At 41.4% G+C, this 15676-nt stretch overlaps 1 protein-coding gene across 1 annotated transcript; it reads left to right on the top strand.

The window, feature by feature from the left end:
- The first annotated feature begins 425 nt into the window (after positions 1–425).
- Positions 426–6409, top strand: LOC122784608. The gene is made up of 10 exons (XM_044049943.1): positions 426–529; positions 980–1078; positions 1740–1892; positions 2018–2140; positions 2683–4786; positions 5065–5106; positions 5331–5420; positions 5533–5549; positions 5765–5878; positions 6317–6409. Exons 1-10 carry the CDS (start codon positions 488–490, stop codon positions 6332–6334), a joined length of 2802 nt encoding a protein of 933 aa, XP_043905878.1. The 5' UTR covers positions 426–487; the 3' UTR covers positions 6335–6409.
- Positions 6410–15676: the final 9267 nt, after the last annotated feature.

Below are 15676 nucleotides of genomic sequence, written 5' to 3'. Positions count from 1 at the left end.
CAAACACACTTGTTCTCTCGTCTCTCCTCAATGAGACCAGGTAACATACTGTAACACACCACTCGTATGTTTCTAGTCTCTCCCATGTGGGGCCCTTCCGTGTGGTTCTCACTCAAACTGTTCCTATGGCACTGTCCAGAACCTGACATAATCTCAAGTTTGATTTTAACATTTGTAATTGCACACTGTCTGAGCTGTTATGAGTTTGAAAGCAAAATTTACAATGTGACCCACTGTAAATCCTTATCATAGGTTATGAGAGGTGCCTACTACCTTTAGAAAGACTATGTTGTGCTCTCAGTGTGAAGGTCTGTGCTGTTTCAGAAACTGTTTAACCATTAGGTAACCTTATTAGCCTGTAAATGTCTCCACATACAGTTGTGATTTCTGTCAGTTCTAATTGTCTTCTTGTCTGCTATCTAAATTTCAGGTGAAAGACCCTCAGACTCCTGCAGCAGCAGAGACAGAGACCAGCCCTCTACCTCAGATGTTCCACATGGAATCAAAGCCAGATGAGACTAACGCACAGGTAAAATGACATTGTAGACGCATCCATCACCAATATCTGTGGTGACTTGTATGAAGCTGTTCTTCTTTCAAAATGGGTCAATGTTCACATTGTCAGGATTACTTTTTGGGTGGTGTGATAATGGCCAGTAAATGTCACACACACACGCATGTTTCCAGTCATGTCCTTATGGGGTCTTTTATGTCACAAACACACTTGTTCTCTCGTCTCTCCTCAATGAGACCAGGTAACATACTGTAACACACCACTCGTATGTATCTAGTCTCTCCCATGTGGGGCCCTTCCGTGTGGTTCTCACTCAAACTGTTCCTATGGCACTGTCCAGAACCTGACATAATCTCAAGTTTGATTTTAACATTTGTAATTGCACACTGTCTGAGCTGTTATGAGTTTGAAAGCAAAATTTACAATGTGTTCTAATTGTCTTCTTGTCTGCTATCTAAATTTCAGGTGAAAGACCCTCAGACTCCTGCAGCAGCAGAGACAGAGACCAGCCCTCTACCTCAGATGTTCCACATGGAATCAAAGCCGGATGAGACTAACGCACAGGTAAAATGACATTGTAGACGCATCCATCACCAATATCTGTGGTGACTTGTATGAAGCTGTTATACTTCCACTGTCTACTGGGCCACTGTTTACATTTCTTTACTGTATTTAGCTTTTTGGTCAGATCATGTCATGATCAAAACTACTTAACAATCCTAAAATCGTAGGTTAATAATCGCGATATGGCCTTTTATTAATACAGCGATATTTTTAGGCCATGTCACGATACATCTCGATATTTTGCCTTAGCCTTAAGTTGAAACCAAACCACCACCAGACGATGGATCATGTGCTGTTATCTTCGGAATGAATTTGTCCTCCTCTGCTGGGCAAGGGCGTGTGAAGTTGCACGTATCAGACTGACGTATGTAACTAGGTGCTCTTGTTTTGTCTGTCTGTGAGAGGGAGAGACGAGAAAGCATTTGAGAGGAGTGGAGTTAAATGTCAGCGGCTGAAAGCAAATGCGTCACAACACTCAAGTTTCATGATATAGTCATTTTCTACATCACACAGACAACAAGCCGCGATATATCGAGTACATTTAATGTATCGAGTATATTCAATATACCGAGTATATTCAATATATCGAGTATATTCAATATTTCGAGTATATTCGATATATCGCCCAGCCCTACTTGACATACTTTTTTTTTTTTTGCAGATGGACAGTGGACCAGAGGTTTCTCGTCATTTGTGCGATTCAGATGAAACTGTTCTGAAAGAAGCCTGTGATGAGGCTTCTCCAAACAACCATTCCAGAGAGCAATCAGATGATGAACTTGTTCCACCTCTGAGACGCACAAAAAGCATTATGGTAAGCTCCTAAAATCTATTTAAAACAGTATGAGTACATAGCTGATGGGCACTTTTCCCTGCAGTTTGTTTTTCTATCGTGTCAACAAAAAGGGAAAATCATATCTTCATGTTTTCCCTTTGCAGATGGATCGACTACAAGATTTTGCTGGCTGTCTCTACGATTCAAGTGATGACAGCACAGAGGGCACTTTGATTTCTAAGCCTGAAAGGGATTCACAGAGGCTGAGAAGATGCTCTCGCCATCCTGTAAGTCTTTAATTGATTCTTGTATTTGTATCATTTTGATGCTTTATTGTGTATATATGACATATTCAAATTGTTTCAAGGTTTTAATGAAGGATATAGGCAATATTTGCTTTTTCTCACAACTGTATGCACAATGGTGTAGTACCGGGGCTTGGACTTTATGTACTCTAACTGGGTCGGATCGGGCCTTAATTTTCATGTCCGTTGATACTCTAACCCGTGCAATACATGCAATATGATCGTGTCTGACTGGAAACGCTGGCAGAACCAATGTTAACGGTCAGACAGACCTCCTGGTTCTTTTCATTTAAAGTAAATGAAAATGGCAATACCTAGTTTTTAGTAAAAGTTTAAGTCTAACATTAATTAGCAGTATGTCTTTCTATTTCTTTACACTTACTTCAACTTAAAATACTCAGTATAGAAGGCTCCATAGAGAATTTATCTTCACGCTGTATGCATATACAATTAAAGTATACTCAGATTGTTTACACTTAATATGTTACAAAATGAGTTACATTTTTTTTTTTCTATTTTTAAAGATTCAGATGCCTCTTGTGGAATCAGATAACTCTAACATTGGCAGTGAAGATGAGTACATTCCATGTCCCAAGGACGAAAGCACAGAAAGTGATAGCAGTTTGGAATTAACCCTGGAAGATAAAAAAAGGAACAAAGGTGCATCTAGTGAGAGCAGAAGAAAGTCTTCCAGTCGGAGCAAGTTTATGCCCAGGGAGAGTGGAAGTGAGTCCTCCAAGCAGAAAAGAAGCAGGTCTTCCAGTCGGAGTCAGCTTGATTTTAGCCAGAAGAGACCCTTTAAAACAGGTCATGACCCCACACAAATATTTCCGAATAGCAGAGTTGATGGTAATGAAAAGAAAATAGTTGCAACATATTCTAAAAAGGATGTGAGTGTTTCAATGCCCCTGGAAGAAGAGCAGTCTATGTATGTCAATCCAGTATTAAAGAAGATGGATGGGTCTAGAAGCTACAACAAAAAACATTTCTGCTTTTATTGCAGAAAGTTTGTCCAGAAAATGTCAAGGCACTTGTGGCGTAAACACCAAGATGAAACAGATGTTGCAAAAGCATTCAGTTTGCCAAAGAACTCAAAAGAAAGGAAACTGCAGTTGGACTATATACGAAATAAGGGGAACTTTGAGCACAATAGTGAGGTTTTGGAGACACAGAAAGGCAAACTCATCCCATGGAAGCAACCACAGAAAAAATCTGAAGGACAGGAATTTGCACATTGTATTCACTGCTATGGTTTGTTCTCAAGAAGAGCAATGTGGCGGCATTTTCAGGTTTGCAACTTCAAACCTGAGAGTAGTAAACCTGGTAAAACTCGTGTTCTATCTTTGTGTGCTTTCGCTGAACCTGCTCCACCTGGATTTAATGATGCTTATTGGAAGTTCTTAAGTGTTATGAATCAAGACAGGATTGCAGTTGCTATTAAAGAAGACCGCTGTATTCTTGAATATGGTTACAGACTGTTCAGGAAGAACGAGAAGGTGGTCAGTCAACACCAGTATATTCGGCAAAAACTGAGAGAGCTTGGCAGGCTGTTATTGAAAGCAAGACAAGTTACACATGTGAAGACCATCCAAGAACTCATAAAACCTGAACAGTACAGTCAGGTGGTCACTGCTGCAAAGAGCCTATCTGGATTCAGTGAGCAAACTGGCAAATACCAATGTCCGTCTCTTGCTCGCAAGGTTGGACACAGCTTGTATTCTTTGGCCATGTTTATCAAGTCCGAAGGCCTGAAAAAGAAAGATAAACAAGCTACTCAAGATGCTGAGGAGTTTGCGCTGCTTTATCAAGAAAGTTGGAGATTTGACATTGCAAGCCAAGCATTAACTCAACTTGACCAGACCAAATGGAATGCTCCTCTACTGTTACCTTTCACACAAGATATTCAAAAGTTTCATTGTCATCTAGCTGAGAAACAGCAGCAACATTTGAATGATCTGCAAAAACACTCATCACCATCAAACTGGAAGGAGCTTGCAAAAGTTACCCTCACACAAGTTGTACTGTTTAACCGGCGGAGAGGAGGGGAAGTGTCCAGGATGCTTCTGTCTGCGTATCTATCAAAGGACACATCAGACACACATGGTGATGTTAGCTTGGCCCTTACACCGCTTGAACAGAAGCTGTGCAAGCATTTTGTAAGGATTACAATTGTAGGAAAGAGAGGAAGAAAGGTTCCAGTTCTTTTAACCCCAATCATGAGAGAGTCACTTGATGCTCTGACTGAGAAGAGAGAAGAATGTGGAGTGCTGTCTGAAAATGGATATCTGTTTGCATTACCTCACTCTGTCCATTACATAAGGGCTTGTGACTGCATAAGGCAGTTTGTGAACGAATGTGATCACCTTGAAAATCCTAAAGCATTAACATCAACAAGACTAAGGAAACATATCGCCACCCTCTCTACTGTATTGAACCTTAAGACCACAGAACTCGATCAGTTGGCAGACTTCCTTGGCCATAATATTGCTGTCCACCGAAAGCACTACCGCCTTCCGGAGGGCACCCTCCAGTTGGCCAAAATCAGCAAAGTGCTTCTGGCAATGGAACAGGGACGCCTAGGAGAATACAAAGGAAAGAGCCTGGATGAAATTCAAGTTGACGTGAATGGTACTAAGACTTTTTATATTTTAAAGGTGCAATATATGATATTTAGTCTTCAGCATTCAGTAAGTGACTAAAACTGGATTTTTTAAGTAATTGAATTGTACGCAGGTAATTTGCAAGTTTAAAATCATATCCTCCTCCGTAAGACCTTACATATGCAAAAATGCGTGTCAAACTTAGACATGCATACACAAACTGTATTTTTTTTCTGCTCTTGATTGCCAGATTGCCCACAGTCTCAGCTTTCCAACTCAATAATATTATATCAATTAATATTTTAGAGACCATCGGCATAGAGGGGCCTTTAGAAGAGGACATTGAAGGTATGTGATGAATGGTCATGGAGATTTATGTATTTATGTATTTTATTTTCAGGTTTCCCTGATTCACTATTTCCTGACATTATGTGAAGACAAGGATACAAAATATAGTACATTGTCTCGGGGGTGCAAGTCTGGTTCAGCAAGACAGGGGTCTGGGATTGAAATCTACTCTATGATGCACTGTATTGTCAAAGTATAGTAACAATATTACATTTCTCTGCCAGGAGAACAGGGGTCAGAAGATGAGAGTATGTCATCCCTGAACATCTGTACCTCAACATCACAAGTCCAAAACCAGAGAGTGTCTCCAACAGGTGAGCTTGAACGATGAAAGAAGATTGATCTTGAACACTCCTCTTTAAAGACCCCCTCCGATGAAAATTGTGTTTTTCATGTTGTTTATGTGGCATTTCTCTGATGCTACAGGACATATCAGCAGAAAAGTAAGTGTGACATTTCATTTCTGAGTATTTCTGCCTTCAAATTGCAGTGAACTAAAGGCAGACGCAAACTGGCAGTACAGATTGTAAAGCCCTCCAAGGCAAAATGTGTTTTGTGAATTTGGGCTGTACAAATAGAATTTGATTTGATTAAATAATCACTGTACTGACTGTTTCTTCATATTTTATGTCTTTTAATAAAGTTCTTCCTGTTCTAGATGTCAGTATGCCAGGACAACAGGGGTCAGAAGATGAGGTCAGCACATCATCCCTGCAAGAATGTACCTCCACATCACAAGTCCAAAACCAGAGTGTGTCTGCAAGAAAGAGAGGTAAGCTTTGGGACTTGCATCCTCTTTTGGGCCAGTGCCACTCAATTGCTTTTAACGTCTTTTACCTTGTTTTTAGTGAAAATGGTCTATTGGTTGCCTTAAAAAATAATAATGTTGATGGTTATATCATTGAATAAAAGCATGTCTCTGAATTCTTAATACACCTAACATAGCTTCCTACCCAGAAAGGGAATAAGACCCAATGTGTGACAATGGTTTGAATATATATGTGAAAAAGTATTTGCCCCCTTTCTGATTTCCTGAGTTAATTGCAAATTTGTCACACTTAAAAGTTTACGATCAGCAAACAAATTTGGAAGAATTTACTTTCAACAGAGTGGAAGCTCGTTTTGTGCAGTTAGTGGCCTTGTGAGCTACAGATCACAGCTCTGCAAATTATCAATTTAATCAAAATGTGATCTCTTTCTGCCTACTTAGGTAAGCAAGCTCCTGTGAGACGTTGGACACCAGAGGAAATTGCTGCAGTAGAAAAACACCTGAAGAAGTTCATTGTGAGGCAAGATGTTCCAGGTAAAGCGGACTGTGAGCGCTGCATTGCTTCAGAACCGCAAGCGCTACAAAAAAGAGACTGGAAAGCAGTCAAATATTTCATCAAAAATAGAATAACTACCATGAGAAGAAAATTCTAATGAAAGCAGTTCAACGATCAGAGGTATGGACACACATTTTCAGTTTGGGTCCTATACTTTGTTTAAATGTTTTGAAATGTACTGTAGTTTAAAGTAGCTGCTGTGGTTTTAGCAGTCAACAACACATTAAACAAGTACATGTTTGGCAAAGTCAAATGTTTGTTTATCTGTTTAACTTTGCAGTAATGATTGCAGTTTTGTTTTCCCGTAATCATTAGTTGCAGCATTAGAGTCTCAAGCATCTTTTATGTTTTTTGTGAAACAATACACGGGCAGATGTGTACACAAAATATTTGATACACTGACCTTTGTGGTCCACATTATTTATTGGTACAGCAAAGACTGACAGGATGCTTCACAGCGCTTATTTTTAGAGGATGGAGTCATAGAACTATCTCTTACCTGTGAAGGAATGCATAGTTGCAGCATGTATTGGTCACTGATGAGCCTCTGTGACAGGTCAGTATTAAAAACATCTTCATGTTGTGTGGACTTCAGTTTCATGGTTTCATTTTTTGATTGATTGTCACTGAAGACCTGAATGTTTGCAATGGGACACCAAGCAGATGGGTCATCCTGAGCACATATTAAAAGTTTCTCTACCAAATATGAATGACAGTACGTTGTAGACTTCCGTGTTTGAGTTTGGCTATAAACAATCCTTGGTTTTTGTTCAATTTAAATGTCCAGTGTAACGGACTTAGTGAGACTGCTGATTGTAACAAAAAGAGGACTCAAAGGATGTTGTTCTTCATAAACTATGTTTACATGGACACAAGCAATTGGAATAAAAGCCTGATCGGAATAAATATGTCATGTAAACATGTCAATCTAGAAACACTGATTCCAGTCCACAACACCACAGAGATGAAATCAGCATTAGAATACTCCTTTTTCTACCTTGTTTGTTTATCTGGTTAACTTTGCAGTAATGATTGTTTTGTTTTCCTGTAATCATTAGTTGCAGCATTAGAGTCTCAATTTTGTCTCAAGCATGTTTTATGTTTTTTATATATGGACAAAAAAACTTTTATTTTCGTTTTGTGTAAAAAGTAGTCCGATGACTGACTTGTTCGCAAAATAAATACATGTGCCTTCAGGATAATTTGTTGAAAGGATATTATTTTATTGTTGGCATATAGCATATCTGCCTCAAGTCTTATTAAGTGCTGGTGCGATCATTATTTGATTGCCATGCTACTAACCTGTCTTCCTGTTGATGTAAGATCATAGCAATGAGATGGAATGAAGGAAGAAGAGTATTTAATTTGAAATATAGATCCTTAATGCAGTCAGAGTCTATGTGCAGTAGAAACCATTAATGGGCCCCAGATAGTAACCTAACACCCCACAAAGATATAAAAACAAGAGAAGTGTATGTGTGTGTGACACTGGACCTCACAAGTACTGTATGTTAGAAACTGGGCCCACAAGTGACCAAAAAACTGACATGGAGACAAAAGTTTAAAATCTTGGTACATTGAAGTGATTTCTGTGATTGGGATTTTTTTTTCATCTTACCTGATTTTTTACAGCAGTGTAGAACCACTGGAAAGGGTGGATCCCATAAATGACTAAAGAACTGGTGGGCCCCCTGAGGGGCAAACACCAGTATGTGTGTGTGTGCATGTGTGTGCACCTGGGGCTTCAGTCCCCACAGCACAAGGGTCTGTTTCCAACAGACTAATCCAGGACAGACTCTGGGAATTGATTGTGCTGAAACAGACATCTGGCTGCTCTGTCTGGATCATTGTCCTTTCCAGGTTTTAGATCAGATTTATTGCATGTGTCTTTGTATAAAAAAGTGAAGGAAAGCTTATGGTGAATACACTACAGCTCACTGTTAGTTGTCCTGCTCTGAGGGGCTGTATTGAGAGAAAGAGACGCAGCCTACAAGTTTGAAGCACAAACAATTGAAGCTACAGAGTTGCTATGTATGTTAAAGGGAAATTTTGGGTGTTGTATGAGATATTGATTCTAGGTTTTCAATGCTAACTTCTCCACATGTGCTGCTGCCATTTCCATGGATCACACTCACTGATAAAATGGCCGTAGGTCGAGACTGGAGGAAACTCACTATATAAAAAAACACTATACCTGCATCTTAAGCCTTTGTTGCCTAGACACTGAAATTGTCACTCTCCTATGGAAGTGTACAACTACCAAAGGGGAGAAAAAATATCTTGTTAAAATGAGAAATTTGCAATAAGATAGTTTTCTATTCTATCTTTCGTTAACGTTTGTGAAATTGCTTAATTACGTGCACTCCACAGCTGTGATGCGCTGCAAAGAGCACAGCTGAAGGATTCTGACTATACCTTTGACTCTCGACAGATGTGCGTCTGTGGAGAACCTTTAATCCTTTAACCACACCCGTCATGCTGCCGCAAAGTGCATGAAATGAATGACGTTAAACTGTTAACGTGTGCAGTGATGGATCGCAATAATCAGTTTGCCATTAACTCACTCACACCAGTGTGCTGGTGACGCTCTGTATGTGTCCTAGCTGCAAGACCTCCTCAACAAGAGCCGGGCTCACAATCTCTTTCAACTTCGGCTTTCAGGAGTGCTGTCGCTGAATACACCAGCCTCTGTTAAATAGTGAGATTATAGAAGAATAGTTTGATGCATGTTTTCTTAGTATTATTAGTATTATTGTTATTATGACTCTGCTCTTTCCAAAAGCTTCTCCCTGTGTATCCTTCTATCCTGAAACCTCAAAGGATCAATAAGTGGATCAGTTTTTTAGGATTCACTGCATGCCAGATCCATGTCTTGAAAGGAGATAAAGGCAGCCAACAAACAAAGAACAGCCTTTTTTGTCACTGAAGTTTATTTTTGTTATTTCATCAGGCAGCATAATCACATTATTTATTATACTGCGTATGTCAAGCCTGTGATAAATACACAAATATAAAAGTTCCATAAAACAGAAGGGGTTAGACTCTAACTAGCATCTGATCCTAAGATAACATTTCTAACATGGTTTCTATCCAAAAGCTGGGGAAGGTGTGTCTTTCATACTCAGGGAGCTTTGACCACACCTACTTTTATCATTACAAAATGTCCCTTTGACCAAAGAACACACTTTAAATTATTAACGCAAAGTTGAATAATGGTACAAAACAAGGAGTCTTATACCTTGATGTTATGTTACATTTCATGCCATGAGTGATATATATTACTTCCAGCTGGAGCTCTGTCTCCAGGCCACAGCAGTTGTGCAATAGGGGACTCTCCCATAGAACATCTCATTTCAGTTTAGCCTCTCTACTGGCTGTTATTGACCATGTAGCCCTCAGCTCCCAAGCAATTGCCTGGGGCCCCGAGTAGAGAGAGAAAGCCACCAAGAGCAGCTTATTACATTAGTCCACAACAACCATTTTAAATTCTATGATTAACTGTGTACAGAAGAATGCAACAAGTCCATGTTCAGAAACCCACAGAAAAAAACAGAAAACAACATGCAAAGTGAGGGGAAGAGAAGAGAAGGATGGGTCTGTATTATATAGAGCTTTTCTAGTCTTGAGGACCACTCAAAGCTGCTTTACAATACAGTATCCATTCATTCAACATCACATCTAAGTGCAGTGTTTTTTCTCACCCACGTCTTTCATACCATTCAAACGCTTCGATCAAAGCCATCAGGACTTGGGGTTAAGTGTCTTGCCCAGGGACACATCAGCATGGAGACGAGTGGAGCCAGGAATCGAACCCCTGGGTCTCCCATTCAAATACTAACCAGGCCAAACCCTGCTATGGCCATAAGTGGTGAAACAGAAAAATGGGTTAGTTGTCATTGCCAGTAAAGAAACTAGGGTGGGTCACTGTTCGGGTGTAGAGCATACCAGAACCCTTTGGCCCGGGCTCTCCAAAGCCCCTTGAAACATCCCTTTTGTTAAGCTCCACTGTGTTACTTGGGTCTGCAAAAGTAGCAAAACTAGTGTTGCCACACCACTAGACTTACACCATGCCTCAGGTGAGCCTGCAGATCTATCTGTAAGGACAACTCTAGGTCCATATTCCAAACATGCTTCTCAGTATCTCGCTACCTTATGTCTTCCACCTTCCCTCCGTCAACCAGTCTTCAGTCTGGTTTTAAAGCAGGTCACTCGACCGAAACTGCACTTCTTGCTGTCACTGAGCAACTCCACACTGCCAGGGCTGCCTCTCTCTCCTCTGGTCTCATCCTCTTGGACCTTTCTGCAGCGTTTGATACAGTTAACCACCAGATCCTTACATCCTCCCTTCAAGATTTAGGTGTCTCAGGCTCTGCACTTACCCTACTCTCGTCCTGTCTTCAAAACCGAACATACAGAGTAACCTGGAGAGGATCTGTGTCTGAGTCCTGTCCTCTAGCTACTGGGGTCCCTCAGGGTTCTGTCTTGGGCCCTCTCCTCTTCTCTCTATACACCAACTCTCTTGGTTCTGTTATTCTCTCTCATGGTTTTTCCTATCACAGCTACGTCGATGACACCCAACTCATTCTCTCTTTTCCCAGCTCCGACACACATGTAGCAGAACGGATCACCGCTTGTCTGACCGACATCTCTCAGTGGATGTCTGACCATCACCTGAAACTCAATCTGGACAAGACCGAGTTTCTTTTTCTCCCACCACAGATCTGACCATCACCCTCCACAACTCTGTGGTAACTCCTTCTCATACTGCAGGAACCTGGGTGTGACACTTGATGACCATCTCTCCCTCACTGCCAACATTGCTGCAACAGCTAGATCTTGCAGATACATGTTGCACAACATCAGAAGGATACGGCCTCTTCTAACCCAGAAGGCGGCACAGGTTCTGGTCCAGGCTCTAGTCATCTCACGCTTGGATTACTGCACCTCCCTCCTGGCTGGTCTCCCTGCGTGTGCCATACGACCTCTGCAACTCATCCAGAATGCAGCAGCTCGACTGGTCTTCAACTACCAAAATTCTCCCACACTACACCGCTCCTCCGCTCCTCCGCCGGCAAACCGGCTCGCTGCCCCCTCACTGAGAGGATCGCAGAGGCACTCGCAGAACTCGTGACTGTTCACTGTCCTCGCTCCCAAATGGTGGAACGAGCTCCCCATCCAGACAGCGGAAAGCCTCCACATCTTCCGCCACCGACTAAAAACACATTTCTTCCGACTCTACCTCGACTAAAACGACAACAACAACAAAAAAGAAGAAAACAACAAAAACAATTAAAAAAAAAACAAAAAAAAAACGTATACATTGCACTTATGACTAGCACTTCATAGTTTGGTTTACTTGAAGCTCTTACTTACTCTTATTTCTACCCAAATGTTTAAATGCACTTATTGTAAGTCGCTTTGGATAAAAGCGTCTGCTAAATGACATGTGATGTAATGTAATGTAATATAATTTGTAATGTAAAATGTATGACTCTATACACAGAGACTGTGGCATAATGGCAGCTTCACAGTGAGTAGGAGAGTACCAGCATGTGATGACTGCAGTTACTGTTGCTAGAAAACATCTAAAAGGGGTTGATTTGGTGTGGAGGCTTTTGTCATGATGTGCCACAGTCACTATACATCAGCTCTCCTGAGAGCAGTTTTATTGCTTTTGCTCCTGTAATTGGTCATTAATGGCTTCTGCACCCTGACTGCGACCTGTGCCATTACAGAGTGTCCTACAGTGTCATGTCTAGTCAAATCCCTCCCTGCCAACAGCAATTGTCTAAGATAGCAACCTTGACTAGACTCAGGATGTCTGTGAAGCGTTCAAGACAAGGGACCTAAATATCTATTTCCAGTGGTTTTTCATTTCACCTCGCCTTATTGCATCAAGATGTAGGTGATAGTCTTCAGCGCAGCTTACAAAGAAGCCACTCCATGACACGCCTTTGACTCCCAGCTGTCCCATTACTCTGCTGTGATGTGCATCTCTGTGACCTTCCTGTCTGGTGAATTGCCAAGGTTTGGAGCTTGAGGATTTACCACAATGTCACATGGAAACAATATATTGTCTGTGACCTCAGATGACTGCATTGTGACTCCCCTTCTTTTCACTGCCACTATCTGCCCTCGGGCTCTAGATTTGAGACTCCTGGGGCATCAGCTTCATTTTCAGGAATAGTTACAGCAGTCAATGCTGAGCTGTTATTGCCCACTGCACGAAGAACCAGCCTGAGACACAGACGCTCACTGTCACTGAAAACATGGCTGCCAGCACTGGAAAGTGATGTTTGTAAAAAACCATAGAGCAAATGAGCATTGTTCAGTTTTTGTTTTAAAGTGATTCTAAACTTTTGCAAACATACGGTTTAAAACCAGACTTTTAAACAACGGGAACAACACTGATCTCCGCCCTATTAGCCGACAAATAGTGACCCCAGTTTTAGATTAGAGGTTTATTTTACAGTCATGTATGACTAAAAGCTGTAAGTGTCCTGACCAGTGTGTGTGTGTTGCACATGGAGACAGCCATATGGTGTGGCCGGTCATTTTCCCACCACTTTAGTCCAGAGTACTTGCTGAATAACTATGAAATGTGATATGCCCGACAATGACATTTCCACTGGGTCTTATTATCTAGCTAAAAACCCTCACTTTCATTGATGGTCTCCAGAGGATATATTGGAAGGTTTTAGAAAAGCTTCCTTTGGCACAAAGATCATGATACTGACATTTTGAGAGCAATATGAATTGTAAGTTTTCAGTGGTTAGGATGCCATTAAACATAGTTAGCACAGGCCACCTCCTCTGAGGATGTAGCATTCTCATTTTGACCACCTCCAGGGTTAGCTGAAACTGGAAAGGCTTTGAAGAGTCAACAGACAATATTCATGTCCCTAGTGGTTCCTTAAGGTTATCATAAGCATATACTGTTCTCTTTCTTTGTGCTCTAAATCACAGACAATCCCTGTCCCAGCAAACCAGAGAATAACATAGTGAAAGCAAAGCTTCTTAGGGTCAATATAAAAGTGAACATTGTCACTTTTCTATCACCAGTAAACTGTCTACAATCACGTTTCACATCATAAAGACAATCTGAAGAATGCCTATAGTAAAGCTTAACAAATAGCAAACCTGTTCATATTTGTATTCTGGTGTTAAGACAGTTCAACTCCATTTTCTTTGTATAGCGCCAAATCACAACATACATGCAGTGTACATAAGCCAGAAACCTGAGAAAAAACTCCCTTTTAACAGGAAGACATTTCTGACAGAACCAGAATCAAATGGTGTGTTTCCACCAGCTCTACTCGCCTCGCCTTGGCACAAAAAATCTCAATATTGAACAGAGGAGTCTGGTGTATTTAGCGACAGCACTGCTGATCGTGAGCGACATCACAGACACTGTCACTGTGTTTCAGTCCAGTGACTGTGTCAGACAGAGTCTGTGCTCCGGTCATGGAGGAAGAACTGAACAAATAGTTTTAATTAACTGATTCTAGTGATTCAGTTACACTGAAAACAACTGCTTTCACTCTTTTGTGTGTGTATCACGTGAAGTCACCGCATTTTCATGCAACCGTGCAGTGATGACTCCGCCCACGTTGAGTAGGTACTTTTTTTGTAGTGGAGATGCAACCTAAACTGTGCCGTGCTGTGCCGAGGCGAGGCAAGGGGAGCTGGAACCACAATGGAAAAGGGCCAAAAAATGTGCAGAATCTGCCTCAACCGGTTGGGGAGAAAGGAAAAATGGGGGACAGAGAAGAGGACAGGGACAGTAAGGGGGGACAGGAAGGGAAAGAGGGAGGTAGAGAGACAGAAGAAAGAGCCCAGCAGCAGATATATAACAGTTGCATTACGTTTTAGTTTAAGTCAGGACAGTTCTGAATCAGTTGTGATGAATTGTGTTTTAGTTATTAATTATTTAGTTAGTTAGTTAGAGACAATAAGGTTAGGTTAAGTTATTTTAACTGTCTGGCCTAAATCTGTACATATGGCCACTCTACATTGACGCTCACCTCACAGTCCTTTCTCCTCCACTCAGCTTCTAGCATTTGACATTCTGAGAGGTAGAACTTTGACAAGAAGAGGTAGAAGAGGTGTAAGGAAAGGTACTCCCAAGATTTCTTTCAGCTAAGTGGAAACTCAACGTCAAATACACACAAACTGATTAATGACGGAGTCATGAACTGGTTTGTCAAAGATAAACACCCTCACCCAGCTTGGGACTCTAGGATGGGAGGGACGGGATGGGCGACGAACTGACTGACACTTAATATACTTTCACGTTTACAGAAAACAGTTTAGCAGAGTGGGTATTACATTTCAGCAGGACACAATAATTGTGTTAGTAAAGGGGTGTGCCCTTCCTTTCTTTCACTTTATCTTGTGGCTCACAGGGGAAATAAGAGGAGAAACGACAAACAGGGCACAAGAAACCCGATCCTCACCCCAGCTGCAGGGCTCCTCCCTGCTGAGCAGGTACTCTGCACCCTCACTGCTTTGTCTCATTTAAAACTGTACAAGAACAATCTATCATTTCATGTCCTCTGTGACCTGTCATATTACCCAGTCCTCGCACAGAGCTGGCTCCAGAGACTCCAGGCACATCCTTGTTTTTGCTGAATTAGTAACAAGAAGTCAAGCTTTTTCCCACCGGGCTGACAATGAAACATGTCAGCATGTTAATGAAGGACATGCAAGTCTAATGCAGTGACATGCAGGTGTCACATAGAGAGACTCTTTGTTTGCCTCATGCACATTACACCACGGTACATGGTGCTGTAAGAGGAGGAGAAGGAGCTTCACTGTGACTGCCGTACAATACATGATGACTGTATGTACAGTATGTAAAGTGTGTAGGCTCCTTTATCTCCACGGAATGTGCGAAACATTCTTCCCCCCACTGTGCATGCAATGTTTGATTCAGACTTGACATGCATGAGCAGATTTGGATTTTGCTATTCAGATTTCTCTGTCTGTATAATTCTGATTTCAATTCAAATTCCTCGGTTGTGTTATTTACCGACACTGAGAACCAGCCTGAGATACGAAGACATGGCTGCCAGCAGCAAAACAAACTTTAGCCACCGAACAAAAGTAAACTCTAATGTTTCTCTGTGTTTTTTTCCTGGTGTCGACCGGCAACATTCTCGTGCTGCACCCTGGAGATGATTTGTTTTATGTCAAGACAGACGACAGCAACTAGTAGGTGCTGGTTATAATCCAGGCGGCTGCAA

Source organism: Solea senegalensis, linkage group LG17, assembly GCF_019176455.1.
Source record: "Solea senegalensis isolate Sse05_10M linkage group LG17, IFAPA_SoseM_1, whole genome shotgun sequence".
Classification (NCBI taxonomy): Eukaryota; Metazoa; Chordata; class Actinopteri; order Pleuronectiformes; family Soleidae; genus Solea; species Solea senegalensis.
The sequence above is the reverse complement of the archived record's forward strand: the minus strand, read 5'-3'. Positions and strand labels throughout refer to the sequence as shown.